Source organism: Python bivittatus, unplaced genomic scaffold, assembly GCF_059951505.1.
Source record: "Python bivittatus isolate LINGU-HERP-01145 unplaced genomic scaffold, Pbiv_v1 ctg000570_np1212, whole genome shotgun sequence".
Classification (NCBI taxonomy): domain Eukaryota; kingdom Metazoa; phylum Chordata; class Lepidosauria; order Squamata; family Pythonidae; genus Python; species Python bivittatus.
In genome coordinates, this window is record NW_028277097.1 from 9,835,000 (window position 1) to 9,856,592 (window position 21,593).

General features: G+C 38.9%; 1 protein-coding gene and 1 long non-coding RNA gene across 4 annotated transcripts in view; one reads left to right on the forward strand and one right to left on the reverse strand.

The window, feature by feature from the left end:
- NPR3 (natriuretic peptide receptor 3) overlaps window positions 1–10,654 on the forward strand; it is a 127,161-nt gene extending 116,507 nt beyond the window's left edge. For both annotated transcript variants that reach the window (XM_088152645.1, XM_088152646.1), the window contains exon 10: window positions 10,611–10,654. In XM_088152645.1, the coding sequence (XP_088008771.1) occupies window positions 10,611–10,639 (29 nt within the window). In that variant the 3' untranslated portion in view covers window positions 10,640–10,654. The remainder of the gene's footprint in view (window positions 1–10,610) is intronic.
- A 3,493-nt stretch (window positions 10,655–14,147) lies between these two features.
- Window positions 14,148–21,593, reverse strand: part of LOC148214329 (uncharacterized) — a 39,939-nt gene continuing 32,493 nt past the window's right edge. The window contains exons 2-3 of one of the 2 annotated variants that reach the window (XR_015798273.1): window positions 16,624–16,684; window positions 14,148–14,634 (exon numbers count right to left, since the gene is read on the reverse strand). This is a non-coding gene — a long non-coding RNA (uncharacterized LOC148214329). Of the gene's footprint in view, window positions 14,635–15,565; window positions 16,039–16,623; window positions 16,685–21,593 lie in introns of those variants that run through there. The other variant, XR_015798272.1, reaches the window with a different exon arrangement.

Consider the following 21,593-nt stretch of genomic DNA (forward strand, 5'->3'; position numbering starts at 1 on the left):
TACCATTTTTCAACTTACTGGGCCAAAAGGCCTGGCCAAGATAATCTTTGTAAAAGTAAACAAGCAAAAATTACTACTACTATCATGGTTAAATATATGACCTCTAAGAATGGATGCAGCTTAGCTTGCTTTCATTGATGAAATTAAGAACAAGTAAGAAGAGAGTCAAAGCATTCCTTAGCTACAGCTATTACCTGAGTAGTCAGAACCAAAATTAGACCCAGTCGCTGTCTAATCTTGGCATGATAAGCTCATTTTCTCTTCTTAGGTTCACTGTCCTATCAACCTCCATTTAGTCAGTAGGTATTAACTTCCCAAAAGCTTCCTTAAAAAGTTTGGGATCCGAGAGTCTACCATTATGTTCCAAATCCCTGTACAGCTTCTTCCAGTAGAGAGAAGTTTCATAAATGTGTTAAACGGTCTAAGGCAAGGGACGGGTCATTGTGAAATATTGAAGACCAACTATATTTTATGATGTAGATTGTCCATCAAGGACAACAGATTCCTCACATCCAGACAGTGTGATTCCATGTTTAATTGATACCAAAGCTTAATGAGAGGTTCTTATACCTATAAGAAACATGCCCTTGATCTACAGTATTTCTTGCAGTAGATAATTCACCCAATGAAGCTGAGTCAAACCTAGTCCTTTGTACTTATTTCCTGATTAAAGTTTTACTGTTCCAAATTTATTTATACCCTGGAAGGAGAGATTTGCTAAGAAAATATTTCATTTGAGAAAACATGCATGCAAAGAACTAAACATGTCTTTCTTTGTTTTTCCTTTCCTACCAGAATTGGTTTTTCCTACTTAAAAGGCTATGCCATGTTCCTTTTATAAGAATTTACATGAATATAGTCCTAAGCTAAGTTTTGCCTAAAAAACAAAGGCCAGCAATGGACAGCCCACAATCTTTTATGAAGGTTAATTTCTTCTCTTTTGTAGTTTTAATATAGCATAAGGCAGTTCTTTGATAAAGAAAACCTAATTAATTATGAGTTTGGGTTAAATCTGAACAACTGAATTTGAATATTTTAAGAAAACGTGGAAGCATTGCAACAGGCATAGTCTCAGAAAAGCATTCCTACCTGTAGGAGACAGGTGATTTCTTATAAAATAATGCTTATTGTCCACTAAAATCTTTTTAAAAAAATACAGCCTGGTTAACTAAGGAACTTTTTAAAACTCTCAAGGGTATTTATACCTATTCATGAAATCACACTGATTTGAAAGCCTAATTACAAATGAGTGTTACTTCACTGTAGTTTTTAATTAGATATTAAAAATGGTCTTTCCCATTTTTCCAGACTTCTTTTATACTAGCCCCTCTAAACAGACCACTTGTATATGAAATAGAAATTCTCAGGGGCTAGAATTCTGGGAATTCTTGGCTTCTGAATCTACACGTTAGAATGAACATCTGGGGATCAACAAAGAAGAATTATTTTAGCAGCATGAACTGTACTGCTCTCCCCAATAGCTGTCAAACTTGATTAACCTAACGATGCATTTCATTCTTTGGCTTGAATTTCGTAAAGGGCTGCTATCTCAAATATTGCATGATTTTTTTTCCTTTGTATTTTTCTTTTCCTTTACTTGATGACCCTGTTATCGAGGCAAAAGCCTTGAGTGAGAGAAGAGAATTCCCAAGGTCAGCTTCTTCAGAGCCCAGCTCATGTCTGGATTTTCTCATTTCCTCTCCTGCCAAACAATCAGCCCCAAAGCGAGAAGCAGAAGAACTTCAGTCCAGCAGACAGGATCCAGCTGCTGTAAAGTTCTTGGAGAAACCAATCTGTTTGTTTTTGGGGGGGAGGGTGCCATTTAACTGAGGAAAAGGCAAAGCAGGAGAGCTATGGGGAAGCTGAATTGCCTTGCTTGGGGCCAAAAGTCAGTATTCTCCAGGAAGTGCATCAAAGTAACTCCCCACAGGTTCTTTTCTAAAATATATCTCAAGAAGTTCTGGAATTGGGTTAAAAAGAGCACACGTCTGCATGCAGCATGCAAAGGGCATGGATTGGGAATTGTGTGCCAAACAAGTTATCAGTGTTGTCACTTCTTAAGGTGATTTTGAGAGGCTGAGGAGCTTCATTTCAAATTGTCTTCAGTCAGGAATTCCATCAGCCACATTCATTGTCTTTTGCCACAAAGATGGATTTCTGAAGTGAAGGCATTCTCTATTCATTTCTATTATCATCAGAACACTGCCAGAATTAAAATAAGCATGTCTTGCAATATGCTGGGTGACAGCACATACACATCCTTGACTCATCTGGAAAATCTGAGTCATACCTGGGTAGGAGATCACCAGAGTTTGTAAGGTAGCCTCAGAAATCAAACTTTCAGGAAGAAGGCAATGGCAAATCATTTCTGTAATGTTGCCAAGGAAACTATACAGAAGCACTCATGAAGTCATCAGGAGCCAAGTTTAATTGGAGGAGACTTTATTACTGCCCCCAGTATAAAACAGTGTCGTATGATTACCTCAGCAGCTAATTATAGAGGTTAGGTCTAGCAGCTCAAGTATTGGAAGAATACAAAAGCTGACTTTTACCATGGCGCAAGGAAGCCATCTTGTTTTTCTCTCAGGCAGTAAAGCATCTTGAGTCGGCCTTGATATAATGAATACTTGTATTGTGATGGGTTTCTAGTAATATCAGATAAACAAGGAGTGATCAAGGTATTACACCACCAGGAGAAAGGGATTGAATCACTTTGGTGGACTATGTTGAAATTGTGTTTTCAAGACTAGGCTGGCCACTTGTATTATTTTGCAGAGGACATCTTCTGGAGCAGCATTCCCCTGCTCTGGAGATATCTAATAAATCTTTGAAAATCTGGTTGTTTCCCCAGGCCTTGGGTTAGGGTGGGTGACAAGCCCCTTATGGGATTTTATGTTAGTTTTAATGTTTTCTCTTCTGGATGTACATTGTTCTTTCCTTTATTTTATTGCCCCTACTGTTTTTAAGTGGTGCACTGCCCAAAGTCTTAATGGAGTTGGAGTAGCCCTCTAAATTTGACAAATAAATTAACTGCGTTTGTCCCAGCCTGGATAATTGACAACTGCTGGTCTAGTTTTGATGATGGTTGAACTTCACCAGGTTAACTGGGAGATATAGGGATGGTGTTTGGAGAGATGAGCCTGGCCATCTGCTGATTGAATCTGGATTCTTGTTTATCCTATCTGTAGTTTTTACTGGGCAGCTGAATGGGAACTGGAGTGTGGTTGGATAACAGAAGTTTTAATTATTGATATAGAAGACATAGGGAATGGCCTCGAGGGGCAGGAAGAAGAACTGCTTTCAAGGCAATGGTCAGATAAAAGGGGCCTGTGCCCAGGCCAAGAAGGTAAGATGAGTAAATGTCACAGATAGGCCCCTCCTTAGTTCACACAAAGATGAAGGGAGGGAGTGGGGAGCGCATTCAGACTTGCAAGATTCTGTCACTACAGCTATTATGATAAAAGTAGCACTGACTTACATGGTATTGGTTTCTGTTCTACCTTGAAGGGCTGACAGTTGCCAAGAGTAGACTATACCCTTACAAGTGTTGAGGGTTTTTTGGGGGGGGAGGGGAGTTGGAGGAGAGAAATTATACAAATTTCTTAGCTATCAAACATGGTCTTAAATATAATCCAGCCATGAGCCATGAAGGACTTTAGAGGTAACGTTCAGCACCTTGAATTGCCCCCAGAAGTTGACTGTCCATATCAAAGTATCATATACAAATGCTTTATTAATCTAGGAGGAATCTGCTGATGGGCCACATGAGACAATTCGTCAGGCAAAAATTGTGTTTTCAAGACTAGGCAGCCCACTTGTGTTATTTTGCAGAGGACATCTTGTATTTTAATTATCCTTTTGAAGGGCAGCCCAAGGTTCTTGTTCCTTTTTTGCTTGCCAAACAGATTTTGCCTGCCAGTGAATTTTGCATACCAATCGGTTAGGTCTGCTTATTTCGACTGACTCACATTCCCCCCATCCCCAATAGATTAAGGTTATGGTAAGGATTATTGATCAGTGGTTGACAGTTTCCTCTTCAAATTTTTGTACTCAGGCCATAATCGCAACAAAGGTATCACACCAATTAATTATGTCCTCTGCAGGCAAAAACTTTTCAGACATGAGATTTTTAACACTAGTGGTGGCTAAGAAAGGAATAAGAGACCCAGTCTAGTCTAAATCTGATTTCAATATATATTACACTGTTAAAAGGGGATATAGCCAATCAACATCTGGTGTCTGAAAAGCCACAGAGAGGTTGCTGTTCATAGTCTTGCCAACTATACTAAGTTACAACGTATTTTTACAAAATTTGAGTGATACTATATTGGCCCAGCTAGATGGCAGCATCTAGCCAACTGGTTGATTGACTGATTGATTGATTTTGAGCTATCAAGTTATTTTTGACTCCTAGCGACCACATAGATAAGTTATCTCCATGATTATCTGTCCCTAACCTGGTCTTTCAGGTCTTCCCATGGTGCACTCATCACCACTGTAACTGAGTCCATCCACCTTGCTGGTCGTCCTCCTCTTCTTCATCTTGGGCTGATACCAAAAAGCTAAATGGTTTTGATCTGGGTAGATAGGCCTTAGAGTTCCTAGGAAATATTGGAGCTGCAGACCAGACTGGAAAGTCTATTCTTCCCTCTCGTGGTCTCTCAGTCTCATTTCTGCCCCTCCAAAACACATGAATATATTATTTTCTTGTTCCCAATGCTTTCTTCCCCTCTATGTTCAACCCCTGCTTGCCCCTCTTGTTCTCTTTACTCTCTGTCTGTGACGTTCTCTCTCTTTGCTGTTTCATGATAGGCATGACTACAATTGTCTTGACTTGCTATTGCTCCCCAGAAACTAGAGACTTGCTGCTTCTAATTCAAGAGAGAGTATAGCCACCATAAGTAAGGAACTGTTACTATCCTACCCACTATGACTTTTATCTAATTCCCCTTTTAATTAAAAGTGGATTTCAGATTACCTAATTTAACAATGAACTGTATGAAGAATTATTTCCTTTTGTCTTCTTTGAAATATCCCCCATTCATTAGATGGTCCCAAGGAGCAATACTATTTAAGAGGAAGAATATCTCTTTCAATCTAGTTTTTCCATATCATGTCTAATATTTTAAATCTCTCTGTGATATTTCCCCTTCCTCAGCACTTTCAAAACTAAAAACTAGACATCATTATTTAGGTGAAATAATTATTTTTCCACCTAGGGGAGTTTACTCATTTTTGTTTCTTTTTTTCTGAATTTTTTCCAACTCTACATTACCCTTTTTGAGATGTGGCAGCTGGAGCAATACAAAAGAATCCAAGTAAACTTCTAGTACCATTATATTGGCAGGTTATTTTCAATTTTCTGCCAAATAATCCCTAAAATGGAGCTTGCCTCTTTCTCTTCATGATATTTTTATTTAATTGATCCCAAGATCCACTTCCTAGTCAGTCACTGACAACCAAGACCAGGATTCACTTAGTGTGTTGAATCTCCAAGTCAAAAGCCAGCAGGCAAAACATGGAAGATTTAGAAGGAACAAGTAGTGAGTTTACAAGGCTTAATGGAAGTTAAGAATTTGCCAGTACAGTGTTTGTAGTGAAGTAAGTCATACTTAACTAATACTTAATTAATATTTGTACTAGAAAGCCATTGTCACTATCCTCCAATTTTGGCCACTTATTTCAGAGTAGTTTTCTCATCTTTAAATATTTGGATCTATTTATTTTGTTACAGAGAAAAGGAAGAAATCACAGGCTAACAAAGCTAAATGAGCAAATAAGTGTGCTTTTTTCCTTCGTACATTTCTGTGTATTAGAATTTTAACATCAGAATGTGCATCTCACAGCTGCCTTGATGGTTTTCTGTCTTCTCTTCCCAAATGCCACTTCTCTTCCATAAATTATCCCCACCTCAGTTATCCCCACCTCAATTTTCTATTTGTGAACAGATTTCTGCCCTCCAGACCAACCATTCTCTGTAGCCTAATACACTAAAAACAAATTTGCAATTAAAAAAAAAAGTTTTTTTTCCTGGGCACCTAGTGATTTAAAATACTTTTTTTTTTGGTCCTATCTCTCTCAAAGCTACTTGAAACACCAGAATATTGATATTCTAACCATGAAAGAACTTATCAAGGTTCTGGTTTGTTGTCTCCCCCCCATATACCCACACACACATTGGTTCAAACATTTCTGCAAATATTATAGCCTGTTGGGTGTCTTCCTTTCCTTCTTCGTTCTGTGGAAAGTAAATTTTATTTTCCAATGCATATATAACTTTGTGTATATTTTATACTTTGTACATAAAACCAGGCCTCACTCTTTGCAAATATATAACGTCCCTTTCACCGCAATTTACTTAAAATCATGAGGATTAATGACCCTGAGCTCTGTAGGCTAAATTCCGACCTCAAATACATACGAATGACGTCAATGGAGTTATTTGAAGTAACTGAGGGCAACATGTGGCCCCAACTCATATTCTCTCTTTAAAACGATTACAGAGGTCGCTATTCTCTTATCACCTACAGGCCAGCAAACAAGCATAATGAGGAATTTGTGGCTCCTTCAAAATTTAGAAATTTAGGAGTCATTGCACAAGAGAAGAAGAGAAAATGTCACTTAATTATAGCAGAGTGGTTTGTGATGGAAAGCTCCCTCATCTGTTCAGTGACTTTCTTTTTTTCTTCTCTTTTTTTAAAAAAAAGGAAAATAATTCTTGGAACATAATATGGCCCCTGAGAAATATGAACATCCATATGCAAGTATGAAAGAGACTTATAGACAATATTATTTTGTCCCAAAGAAAACAACATAATTTTATATCACGCACAAAAAAATTGATTAATCAGTTTAGACTGGACAGAAAACACAGACTTTCTGACAATTGACATTCCTACACAGCTTGAGTTGGGCAATAAAAACCGGGGTTACAAAAAAGTCTTAAAGAAACAACTCCTAGTTTCAGAGTGTATAATCCTGCGTTTCTCCCCAATTAAAATTCCTCTGTGGAACAAAAGCTTACCAGTTCCCCAAATAAAGTAACTATGTGAAGTGTTTCATGTACTATTATTAAAACAAGTGTATCTTGCATTTTGTGGGAAGCATAAAAAAACTTTCAGTTGATTGAACTGCAAAATATTATTGAAGATAAAATAAAAATTTGCTTTCTGCTCACATCATCTGAGTCAACCTTTTTTAATTCCTTTAAGGGTGAATTGAATGAGGCGTTGCAGAGACAAGTACAGGTTAAAAGGAGGGGCCCTTTATGCCAGAGCCATTACATCCATGGGCATTTGCTTTTACATTTTATTTTCCCTTTTCATGTCACAATAACAACTTCACAAAGTAGAAAACAATACAGTATCTGAACGGATGAATAAAACAAAATCATAATACAAAATTAGTGCTTTCTCCAGGATATTACAGAACCTGAGAACACACAGAAAAAGGCATTTTCTAGGAGAAAAGACTGTAATATATGAGGGATTTTTAGTTTAACAAATAGATTTTTCCTCTTTGATAACACCTGAACCATTTTATTTATTTATTCATTCCTTTATTTATTGCTGTCATGGCACAAAGGCCAGAAGTTATATAGAAGTTGTGGGATAAACTGGTGCAGGTTGCAGAGGTTGTGAGGTCCTGACAGGGGAGACATGGGGGGGGTCAAATAAATCAAGATGGCAGCCACAACCATTTGACTGAAACCCCGCCTGTTGTGATACACATAAAAAATGTGGGGAAAGTGGCCACCATCTTGATTTTTTTTACCCTCTCTCTGGGGACACTCCTGGGTCCTGAGGAAGATTCAGATCTTTGGGCTCCCTTTGAGTAGCAAGTCAGAACAGCAAGGTTTGTGGTGGCCATGAGAGTTCATGGGGAGTGAAGTCTCTGGAGAGCCCTCTAGGTGGTAACCCATGTTCAATCTAGTCCAGTGATAGATTGGGCTGCACAGCCACCTGGACCATGGGGTGAGCCAGCTGGAGTGCAGCAGCGGCTAAAGACCTCTGACTGGCTGTTGGTGGGAAGGTTGGGCTGCAGGACCCAATACTTAACTGACCAAGGCGCTACAGCACTGGGCTGACAGTTGTTATGGCGGCAATGGTGGTGGCATGGCTGGCTTGCCCTGCTTCTTCATCTCTTTCAGAACAGCAGAACAGCCAACCTCGTCATGCCCACCCTCGGAGTCCATGAGCATTAGGGTAACAGTGCCAAGCAGTAGTAGGAGCAGACTGGTTGATCATCTGGAGGGCTGTGTTGTGCTCTGTGGCTGACTTGAGGTCTGCCCCATTCGCAGTGGCCATTTTACCTCTTTTGTGCTTCACTGGGATTTGTTTGTTTCATCTGTCAGCAGCTCTAGAGTTGCCATCTTCTGGTTCCAAAAACTGGCTGAGGGAAGATTAGAACTAGTAAACTTTGATGAGAGAGGCCTGGTTGAGGAGCTGGTATTGGTGGGAGTGCAGATGTCTACTATGCCACCAGGTAAGAAGTGGAGGTTTCATCCCCCAATTGTTCCAGCTTTGTAGAGTTTGTGGGGGCAGTGCAGGCATCTAGTTACCTCAGATGAGAATAGGAAGAACAAGGAGAGTGGTGTGGTGTGGTGTGGGTATAGGTAATTGAGGGGTTGGCTGACTGCCCAGAACAGGGATGCCCAAAGAACAAGTTGGCCAGCCAGTTGGATATCTATGGTATTGGGATGTGAGAAGGGGCCCTTTGATTCAGGGATCAAGGGGCTGTTATATTTGGGAAGGGGCAGGCAATAACATCACAGTCATGATGGGCAAGGGGAAATATTGTGGGTAGCAGGAGGGGCATTCTTGGGGAAGGCAGCCTCTCTGTGTTACCTTTATTCTTGTGCTTGGCCCCAGTGGCCAATCAGCTGACCCTCAGTGGCCGGGCTACTGAATGCCAGGTTGGCCTGTAATAACACATGGCCCCAATCCTGCTGGCCTCCCATAAGGCCTTTAAAAACCTGGATTATTTTTTTCCCTGGGCATTGAGCTAAGATATTGGATAAGCCTGTCTGGTAATTTTATTTATTATTAATAGAATGTGTTGTTTTGGCCTTAGTTTATGTTGTTTCAGATTGTGTTGTGCTTTTTAAAAATATGATAATTGTCTAAACACAAAAGAGTGTTTTAATACCATGTCAGCCACCCAGAGTTGCAATTTGCAACCTGGGAGGTCAAATAAATAAATAAATAAACAAACAAACAAACAAACATTATCTAGCAATGCAAAATGGAGGAAGTTTATATAGCACATACAGATAGATCTTGCTTAACAACTGCCTTGTTTAGTGACCTTTCGAAGTTACAACAGCACAGAAAAAGTAGCTTTACAACCAGTCATCACATTTACGACTGTTGCAGCGTTCCCACGATCACACAATTAAAATTTAGGCACTTCACAAACAGTGGGTGTTTACAACCATCATTGTGTCCTACAATCTCGTGATTTCCATTCGCACATTTCACAGCCAGCTTCTGACAAGCAGAGTCAATGGAGAAGCCAGCAATAAAATTGGAAGTAGTGGTCACGTGATGTCTCGCTTAATAACTGTGTCTGAGTTGCTTAATGACCGCAGTGGAAGTGAAGTCATAAGCCTGTCATGGTAACATGATGTTTCATTTAATGACCACATTGCTTAGCAACAGAGTTGCTGGTCCCAATTGTGATCATTAAGTGAGGACTGCCAGTACTTAAATGGTAAAATGCATTGAACATGAGACGCTTAGCTCACATCTGGTAACGACCCACAGCATAACCAGTATGCTGCTTTAGGTGCCATGAGACCGCACTGTCACATAGTCTCTTCCTCCATTTTTGTGTGCTGTGGGCCACTTGGTTCACTTCTATGAGGTTGAACCTCATCAGTAGATCTTCTTCCACATGCTTCAACCAAGCTTTCTCTGGAGCTGACTGCTGTCCTTTCCAACCCGTGGGGAAAGATTTCCAGGGCAATGAATAAGGAAGTCGGCATGCAGCAGATATGTCCAAACCAGCACATTCAGCTACCACAGACTGGTTGCAGCACCTCTGGGAATGTGAAATGCATCCATATAAGACATAATGAAATAAAGATGTCCTTAAGTTGAGGCCAGTTCTTGGGACTTGTACAGAACCATGCCATTTTCTTGGCAATAATATAAACATGGTTTACTATTGCCTTTTTCTAGGTGTTTTTTTTTTTGTTTACTTCCCAGTAAAACTCTAAAACTCTGACATTCCTTACTGATCTTCCATTCAAATACTAATCAACTCTCAGCCTACTTGGTTTTTGAATTCATACAAGGTCAGCTATGTACATTTGCTTAGTCTTCAACTTGGATGGCATGAAAAAAGATGAAACAAATTGATGGGTGGCTTTAAAAAGCAAAAAGAATAACATTTATGGCTATCAATAGTTCATAATTATGATTGCTACAGCTTATCTCCAGTATGCTATTTGCTGGGAAATACAAGTGGGATGGTGCTATTATATTCAGATCTTCCTTCCAGGCTCCCAGACACATTTCTTTCCACTATGGAAAAAAAATGCTGGGGGAAATGGACTTTTGTTTGGATCTAACAAGACTGTTTCTATGTCTTGGAAAATCCCACTGCAGGTACTGTCCATCCAGAAAGAATTGTGTAATTATTAAACACTGATGACAAGATTTGGTTGAAAGCCCAATAGAGGACTTCAGAGACAGCCTGCTTCAATTTGGACTGAATTACAGGCTGACCACGTTGACTTCAGACATGAGTTTTGGCTAGATTTATGCCTCCCACTGGCTAACCTAGGAAAAACAAAAGACTTGAAGTAATATATAGGAAGAAATGGACAATTATGAAGAAAAGAATCCAGTGATTGTAGAGTGGGAAAAGCCCATTTAAACCATCAAGTCCAACCTGTGCTCAGGGTAAGAATTCAATTATCTCTTACAGATGGCGGTCTAGTGTCTGCTTGAAGGCACCCAATGAAAAATAACTCATCATGTCCCTCCATAATTGGTTCATTAATGAACTGTTCCATTACAGAGTTTTCCCTAACATTCAACCTATTCTTCCAACCTGTAACTTAAGACTATTATTCTGGGTCTTGCATTCTGTGATGGCTGAGGACAGTTCTTGAGTTTCTTCCAGGTGACACCCATTCTGGTACTTGAGACATACTATTAGATTCCCGCTTAGGTGTCTTTAATCTTCAAATGAATACACATCTTTTAGGGATGGCTCCCATTCCCAGTCATGTTCTACTGAAACTTGGGTGTCCTCTATAAGGGATTTGGGTGTCTTCTGTTTGTGCTTCATTATTAGCCTATCTGCTATCACTTGAAGCTATCTCATAACTGTTTCAGGATCTAGTGCTTCAGAAACACTGATGAGAGAAGGCAAGCTGGTGACAGATTGTAGCTGAGGAATACAGGAACAGCATGAGAGAGAGGACACTTCTATTGCCAAGCTTACAAGTATTTTTGTTTGTTGTTGTTTGTTTCTGGGTTGTAATCACACCTTTCAGGATGGCAGCTCTCCAAAATGGCTTCCAAACAATATAAACCATTTTAAATAAAAAGACATCATAAATATTTTAAAATGAAGAAGTGTCTAGGGTCTTTCTACAGGCAGTTGATGCCAATGATTGAAGGGGTCAGTGGAAAAGTCCAGCTGAGCAGGATTTCATGCCTTCTACCCTCCTTCACCTCCTTGCAGGGACTCTCCCAGAAAACAGTTGGAGGTAATGGCTGAGAAATGCTGATTTGCTGATTCCAAGATAGAAGTCTTTCCATGGGATCAGATTTCTTTGTTAGCGTAGATCAGTGTTTCTCAACCTTGGCATTCTGGCTGGGGAATTCTGGGAGTGGAAGTCCACACATCTTAAGCTGCCAAGGTTGAGAAACACTGGTGTAGATAGCTAAATTGGTAGAGAGTAACTACATTGTTTTCTCAGAATGTGGTTACTATACTGAAAATATGAATTTAATTGTCATTTGTAGGCTGAAAATTGCTAGTAAGCAACATTTCTGGGCTACTACACTTTCTGAGATTTGTTGGCACAACCTAGAATGGGACTCTAAGTGTTTTAAAATGCCGCACCATAAAATGTAATTTCTTCTAGTGTTGAACAGTTTTGAGCCTGGACTTGCTGATCTTTTTCCTTTTCATCTTTGCGTAGAATCACAAAATAGCAGAGCTTGGAACCTGAGAAGTGGAACTTGCCTCCAGATAGAAATAAGGGCTTTCATGCTTCCTGGTCAATCTATTCTACAGCAGAATAGGTGATCGTCCCTTGCCTTCCTTAAATTAAGTTGATGTCATGACAATGACCATTTATTCTGACACCAGTGATATAGTTGGGATTAGGGCATTAAACTCCTAGGAGTATAATTTTTTTTCCCCCAAAAACTACCATTTCTGGATCTGCTTTGCTTCTGGTTATTGCAATAATTCTGTCTCTCCCCTCTTTTCTCACCAGTCTCTCTCTTATTTTCCCCCATCACATTATGGGTGTGTAATAAAATGCCTCTTTTCTCTTAGCACCATATCCATGCATCTGATCTATGAAAGCTTATGAGATAATACATTCGTTATTTTTTAAGATGCCAGAAGTCTCTTTTCTGCATTCCTAACTGGGTGGATTGAGGACTGCGAACTCAGCAGGGTGCCATTCTCTCAACATTTTCATAACCATCAAGTTGTGCAGAAGGACATTTAATTTGAGATACTAAATAAATAGGTAATAAAAATGTCACCTAACGTTTACTTGTTTTTTTAAAGCTGCCACTAAAAGGATTTATGGAAAGAACAAAATGTAAAAGGTAAATATTGTTTTAGGTAAAACCTTCCATAAATGTAAAATCTTTGCATTTTCTATATTGGAGAGAAGGTTTTGCAAAATGACTATTCATTTAGAACAGTTTGGCTCCAAGGAGAAAAGTTCAGGTGACGTCAAGTGATTCTAAGAGAAAGCCTATGTGTTTAAGAGCTCAGAATTCATTCTGGAAAATAATTCATCAGATCAGAGGTGAACATCAAATGCATCTCTTCCCACAAAGTCTTAGTTCAGCATTTTCTAGAGTTAGTTCAAGTCACTACATTATATTTAAGGCTAAGCTACATGTTATATGAAATACCAGACAATTTCTCTCCAGTGTTTTAAAATGAAAAAAGAGCTAGGCTCTAGTTCAGTGTTTCTCAGCCTTGGCAACTTTAAAATGAGTGGACTTCAACTCCCAAAATTCCCCAGCCAGCATATTTTCAGTACAGTAACAGCATTCTGAGAAAACAATGTAGTTCCTCTCTACCAATTTAGCTACCACCATCAGTGTTGGTGGCTGGGGAATTCTGGGAGTTGAAGTCCACACATCTTAAAGTTGCCATGGTTGAGAAACACTGCTCTAGTTAATCACATAGGAAAGAAAAATGAGGAACATCCTAGGTCTGGTTTTTTGTTTGTTTGTTTTTTGCCCAATATGTTTTTCTCTAAGTTCTTCCACCCATGTTAATTGTTTTGGTGGTAAGGGCCATAGTGGATTAGGCTCTAATGCAAAGTGAATGGAGCCAACCAAAAGTTATCTTTGTTTTTTAATTGCTGTTTGGAGCTTACTCTACAGGTTTTAGCTGTTTCCTACTGCACTGTGGTGGAACACCGCAATACCCATTTTTGGCAGGTATGCCACACAATTCAACAGCATCATCAAAAGGTCCTCTGGAAGCTCCAGAAAAGGACTTGGGGCTCTGGACTGTCCACCTTAATAGTGAAATCAGACTCTCTGTTTGAGGTGGCACCGCATATATCAAGAACAGACATTCAAGGCTATTGTGAACACCTAAAGCAAATATTTGCATATTTAATCAGTTCTATAAAACAAGGTATTTTAAAAGTTCTAGTCCTCTAGTCCTTTCTAATTTCCCCTATTATCCCACCCATACTTTTTGTAATAGTGAAAGCCAGGATGGAAATAGAGAAAGAAGTAGGAACATGAGGCTAATTTAGAGGAAAGGTGTAGGTTTCTTTTCAGCCCCATAATAACCAGCCTTTCCTGTCACCCTGTTAAGAAACATAATTATCAGAATGAAGATTTTATTATATCCCGGTTCTCTTTAATTTTCTTTAGCAGCATATGTGGAAATGCAGGATATGTCGTTGTGTTACAAATAAATACAAAATATTCTTTTAAAAAATATCAAAGGAATATTATTGATAGTTCAGGTGTACAAATCAATGCTTTTCTTTGATAACAGCTTGAGCTCCTTCTCCAAAAATTATGTGGCCATTGGATTGGTGAACTACGAAGCGAGACTACCAGCAGGAGTTGGAAATCAATGGCCAATTTTGTGGGTAGGAACAGACTGCTGTGAAAAGAAATGGCAGCTAGCTAATTGATTTGAAGTCATTGTAGAGTTGCAATGCAAGTTATATGATCTTAGAGCATCACCGTTTGGAAAACAATTGCTTCTCAGGCCTGGGGGTCAGATCACAAGCCCATCCAAGTGATTCTTCTTCCTATCACTGACTTGTGTTTCAATGTGATGCTTCAGCACCAATGTTCAATGCTTAAGAAATCCCTGGTACTTCTCCCTCTACTGGTGCGTTCTCTCCTTGCTGTTTTAGGAGTCCAGTGATAAATTCCTTTGTCTGGGACTGAGCTGGAAATAATATAGAAATATAGAGAAGTCAGGGAGATTTGTGGAACATCCTGGAACAACTTGGCAGTATCCTGCTCCGTTTCCTGCTACTGTATATTAACAGAACAGACCGTGTACTTGATGCAGAGTGATAAAAGACCTCGTTGACCAAGTCTCCTGGAATACACGGGCTTGTGCAGACAGTAAATCACCAATAGTAAAGTTCTAAATAAAACTTACCAATACATTAAAATTAAAACTATTTTTCTTATATATTTTAAACAAATTCGTGCTTTTAGAAGAAAATACTTTAACGATGTTTATTAATAAGCTACAAGCTTGAAAATATAAAGTTTAGGCTTCTCAATTCTGTTTATGTTTACAAATATTTTTATTACTGTTGCTCTGGGTCATAATTTTTCAGAAGTTCATACAAAATAATAATAAAAATAATAAACACTGTAGATATGGCATGAAACCTTATCTTGACAAAAATGGTGGGGGGAATAGTTTTGTTTCATTTTGCTGTTGCATAAACTACAACACCCAGGAGACTAAATCAAGAAAGAAATGGTTCCAACAGGTGAGATTATTTGGAAATGCTATTTCATGTTTTAGGAAAATACATTCATACATTTGTCACAGCCTTGTTAGGAACTATTCTATTGATTAGATTTGAATAATTAGTACATTAGCAGGCCCTAGAGAATGAGTATTTACACTACTCAGATCAACTTGCAATCAGACACAGCTTAGAACCATAAAGCCAACAGATTAATTACAGCAAGGCATAAATCACATACACCAAATAATTGATTAAACTCCAGGATTGTGTTAAAAATTGTTTCAGAAATGTAACTAATGAAGAAATCAGATGCACAGTATATCTTTATGCAAAGTATTTCATGTAGGATCCCTGTTTTTTCCAACAAATCAGACAAATCAAGTTCTAGTCTAGCCTTTTGCAAACGGGTGCCATCCAGATGTTCTATCTAGCTGGAGTGATGTTCTAACTGGTGGAGGGAAATACATACAGAAGGAGATGTTCCCTAAAATTACCATCTAACTGCTATAACTTTCAAAGTCCTGATTAGGGCTGCCAAATCTCTAGCATCCAGGCTCCAACTATGAGGTGACTATTATGGCCTCTAGTTTCTTTAAACTTGTGGTAAGTCACTGCTGGTGGCAAGCAGACCCTGTGATTTTTTATTTTATTTTTTTGCATTTTCCAGAAGTGGCATGAATCCAGGCATAATGTACTGTTTTTATACATCTCTCTTTCCCAACCTGGTATCCTCCGGATGTGTTGGTCTCCTACTCTCATTGTCCTCCAGACACCATGACCACTGGCCTTAATGGTAGCCTCGTGCTTTGGTTTGTGCCAAGAAACTTGTGGTCTTCCTGCAAGCTAAGAGCTATTATTTCCTGAAGAAAAGCACAGCTTCATCAGTATAAAAGAAACAGAGGAAGTCATATGAATCATACCTGGTCTGTGTTAAAGCAATGTCCTTATTAGGCTCAAAGGTTATAAAAACATGTAAAACTTTGATATCATTTTCTATCCCGATTTGAGGATAAAAACTGAATAATCTTGGTGGATGATTCATGGAAACGTAGTCATCCTAGTGGACATTTATAGAAAGAGCAAAATCAGGGAGTTAATTCATGAGTTCTGCTGGAATTTCAGCAACTTTTGTTACTTGGGTTATCATTCTCTCATATGACTTGAGAATGATCGGTAAGACTGATAAAAATGGGGGGTACCATGATATTTACTGATTTTATTCCTATGCACAAGGTGGGTTTCAGAAAACAATAATGATGAAATACGTCATTAATCTGTCGGATCCTTGGATTTCTGGAGGGTTTTTTTTTGGGGGGGGGGAATATGCTATTTACACCTATATGAAATCAAGTGGAATTTCCCTAAAGATTTGGAATGAATTGTCAGCAATCATCAGAACTTTACTGGATGACTTTAGCCAGTCACTCCCTCTTAGCACAACCTACCTCAGAGGATTATTGTGAATAGAAAATGAAGGGAGATCCTCATGGACAACACCTTGAACTTCTGGAAAGAAAGCAGAATATTTTTATTTTATTTTATTTTATTTTTATTTATTTATTATTAAATTTGTATGCTGCCCATCTCCCCCAACAGGTGACTCCGTGTGGCTCACAATTAAAAATCAAAAGCCCAGAAACAATTAAAATACCCTATAAATAATTAAATTACTTATTCCATTAAAATCCACTATAAAAACAAACCCTATACATAAATACTAAAGACATTCAAGATGATGGGGGGGGGGATAAAATCAATTACCCCACAAGCCACTTCCACTGATGCAAGCCCCCATCCGGCCCCCAGGCCTTCTGTCATACACAGGATTTCACACCTTTCCTAAAGGCCATGAGAGTGGGGGCACACTGGACCTCGGGAGGCAGGTTGTTCCATAGGCCGGGGACCACAGCAGAAAAGGCCCTCTTCCTAGATACCACCAGTCGAAATGCCTTGACTGGTGGGGTCTGCAACATGCCCCTTCTGCCAGACCAAGTGGGGTGGGGTGGGCTGAGATAATAGGGGCGAGATGGCTCCTCAGATAACAAATATTTTTTTTCCATTTATGGCCACAGAAGAAGGATAGATTTTGAATTAGTGTGGAATAAGTGATGGACTAGATATGAATGAATGCATTGAAAATTAGTTCAAACAAGAAGGAACTGCTACTCATCATTATAAATACAACTTGTTCAAAGCTTGGGGATGTTCAGGATGTGACTTTGCTCATAGAAGATTTGATGGGAATCTGGCCATATCCGTCATTTTCAAATCACATCAGTGTTGACTCCAGAACTAGAAATGGCTGTTGATATGGAACACAGCTGCCCATCTTACTGCAGACCCCATTATGTTTTATCATTGTGCTTTCCAGCCTTACCTGGAAATACTACCTCTTAAGGACTCATAGCTTCCAAGCAGGATGTGGCTTGCCTTTGCTGGACTACTTAGACTCAAAGGAACACTCAGAGTGCATTTCCCACTACTTTTGCATTGTAAGAGCCTCAAGAATTGGTCTTTTGAAAGCATTGTTCCTCAGAGATGGAGGAGCCAATAGCAGGACCTAGACTAGCCAGCCTTCTTAGGGGCTCAGAAGTTCTTTGTGCTGAGGCAATTGCTCCAACCAGCATTTTCTATAATGCTCTGTCCAGGGTCCTGATGTGAGTTTGCCCTGTGATAAATGCCTCACTTAGCTTCCCCTCAGCTTTGAGTTGTGATGGGACAGGATGTTACCTGTATTGTTACTCAAACTGCAGTGGTTTCTGATTAGTTGCTGACCCTTATTCAATACCCATATGGTTAGAGTAAAGGGTACTTTACAAGTTTTCTTTTCTCTTCTTTTTGTCTTCTTGAATTTCCTCATTGACTGTGGTCATTCAATTAAACTTTGCTTTGGAACTTGCCACTGTCAAGTACATGGCTAACCCAAGATAAGATCTGATCCAGAAACATGATCTGAAGTTTAGTGATGTTTCTAGGTGGGTTTCATTGGACTCAGATTTGATGTCCTTCTGTGAACCCCAAAGAAAACAGTGGCAGGAATATCATCTCTGCATTTGGAAGGCAATATTAAGCTGCTGGATGGAGAATTGGCTAAACTTGTCATCTGCCTTTGATCAGAAAGTGGTATCTTCACCCTGTTGCTATTCAGGCTTCAGCTCTATAAATAGCACTCCATCTATAGATTCAGGCTTGGTTTCAAATTACCTTGAATGAGGACACCTACTTCAGACCACATGATTTAGTAATACAACTCTTTTTGTGATAATGCAAAAAGTCTATTCTATTCAAAACAGTCTATTCTATTCAAATGTTTAGTAATCATGGCAACCATGTTTATTTCTGAAAAACCAATAATACTCATAGAAAAGAATAACAATTTTAATTTGAAATGAAATATGTGATCTTCTATATCAACCTTCCTCAACTTGGTCCCCTCTATATGTGCTAGTCTTCAAAGCCCATAATCCTACCCCTTCTAGACTATCAGGGGACCAAGCTGTTCTATATGTGCTCTACCCCTGACCTATGACTCTTTCTACTGATGATATATATTCATCAGAAAATTGAAGGAAGCAGGATTTCTCTAATTTTATCAAAAAGCCTATAATGAATAGCTTGACTGTGTCCAAAATAGGCAGATGGTGGAACAGGTCTGACCCTTCTGATCTTACAATTCCATATGATTCCTTCTTAGAGGTTAGCAGCAACCTGCATTGCCCTGCCAGAGCAAACAAAGTCAGAGAGGAGATACTGTAATCATCTTGGAATGCAGTACTTAATATTCCCCTAATACGTGAAAATTGCAGTTCTCTATCTGAAGGAAATACAGAGTGAAATCCAAATATACTAGACTAGTTAATGAATGGTCAGCCTGAGATCAAAATGAAAAGTGTATACAATGGGATATCATGGGCTGAATGCAGGAATGTTATCAGTGTGAGCCAGTTAACACATTGCATTGTTGTTAATCAACCCCAATCTGGCTGGAGTTAAAATAACAGTGTTGATGTAAGATGGCATTCTATAAACTGGGATTAACTAGAAGGATATCATTTATTTATGACTTTAAAGCAGACTTGTTTAGTGATTAATCAGTAGCTGCCTTATTTTTCAAATTATGGAGCATCCTCCACTGTGATAATGTCAAGTTTCAGCAATTCTTAGAAGCAAAGAAGGAGGTATATACTAGGTTCCATTTCTGTAATTCAGGATTGTCACTATAAATTTGGGAAGTGTCATTGAATTAAATACAATCTTAGGGCAAAGCTAAACATGATTGCTATTTTTGTGTTTTTGCACAAATTACAGCCAAAGAGACACCTAACAGGCTGGGGTTTCTTTCCCTCCAAACACTGACAAATCACAAAGTATTCCAGCTGAAGCCAACACTTGTGAAAAATGCCCACAGCTAATTTTGGAGTGTTCCCCTACATCTTCATCCTCCATATCACATTTAGTTTCTTTCAGTACAGTCCCCTAATCCACAGGAGCATGTTGCAAATTATCTAGCCTAGATGGAAGTAGAGTTTGCAATTATCTAGTCTAACTGAAGTAGATTTTGCCATTTTAGTAGTTTACTGTCATCTGATGACCATATGGACAAATGCCATTTTGACCTTTTTCCAGTAGTAGCTCTTCCAAGAAAGTTCTAGACCAGGAAACCTTGCTCATAGTCACTCATGTCCTGGTCACTTCCCAGCTGGATTACTGCAATGTGCTGTGCTTGGGGCTGTCCTTGAAGATCATCCAGAAATTGTAGCTGGTCCAGAGTGCACCAATATGTGCAGTTCTGGGTGCTCCATGTTTGTACCATATGACACCACTGCACTGGCTTCCAGTTGTTTTCCAGGTCCAATTCTTTTAAAAACTTGAATGGCAAAGGGCCAGGTTATTTGTGGGACCACCTCTCCCTAAGGCTGTCCACCGTTTCCACCGGGTCAGATAGGGTTGGTGTACTTTAGGTTCCTTCCCTTAAATGTTGCTCTCTAGTGGGACCCAGGAAAACTTTACTTAGAATTTATCTGATGGGCTGATGTAGATTTCTTACACCTTTAAAAGTTCATTTTCCCCACCTACCGCTCAGAAATGGTTAGTTGATTGGGCCAGAGACCAGAGAATAGATGTAACTTCCCTCAGTCCTAGGCAGCAACATATCTCAGTTGAAACCAATACCCCCCAGTCCTTCTATTACAGATCTTTACACCAGTGTTTCTCAACCTTGGGCAACTTTAAGATGTGTGGATTACAACTCCCATCTACACTATAAGCATGATTCAGTAAGGCAGCAAAGCCTGAAATAAACTATCCATAACTGCCTAACAATGGATGAATCAAACTATTTTCTGGCTGAGAATTAAGGAAGTTTCACATCTGAAAGATCTCAGGTTAGGAGATGTTGATCTAATTCCCTAAGCAGGAATAATATGCTTTACATGGGGCTGCCCTTAAAAGCCACACGACTCCAGAAAAAGTGCTGCAGAAGTGTTTTATGAAGCCAACCATCAAATTACATCTGGATACTATTGTAAGTTGCTACATTGTTTTCAGGATCAATTTTTGTCACTGGTTGTGATTTATGAAGCCCTAAAAGGCCATAAATCCTAACATAAGGATGTTAGGAACCAACTAAACAGTGTTAAAGCCATTGAAGGGGATTTGATTCCTGGAGATCTCCTAAAGTCAAATTCTAAATGATGGGTTTCTATATTAGCATCTCCTCTCACTGTTATTGACCATTTCTTGCTGATGTCCTAAGAATGAAGCTGATCTTCATTTTGAAAAGTTGATTAGTCTAACCCATCTTACTACCAGCTGTGATGAGATGCACATCTGATTTTTAAAATTTCATATTAACCAAATGTGTTTTTTCCACCAGAATTGGTTAAAGAACTGCTTGTATCTTTCTCCTGAGTTCTTCTACTTTTAAACTTTTTTCTTGGTTTCCTTTATTTCAGGTTCTACTATTTCTTTTAAAAACTGAAAGTTGCCTTCAGTAAATTCTGGTCTGCAAAAATGGGATTTAGAAAATTGGTGTAGTGGTCTCCTGAAGGACCCCTGTCTTTTTCCAGTCTTTTATCTCTCTGTTTTACACATGCTACTTTCAATGTCATTTTAAAAAAATGTTTATCTTGTTTTATTCTGCATCTGATGAAAATATTCATTGTTGAAGAAGGCACACACATTCTTAAAACAAAACAAAATAAACATATTTATGTTTATAAGTATAAATAACATCTTTTGGGAAGAAACTGGAATGAGCAATGATGTTCCTATTCCTGATATTCCTGGATGAAGCAGATTGTCTAAATCAGTGTTTTTCAAACTTGGCAACTTTAAGATGTGTGGACTTCAACTCCCAGATTTTCCCAGCCAGTTGGAAGTGAAAGTCTTCTAACATGACCAAACAGCCTTCTAC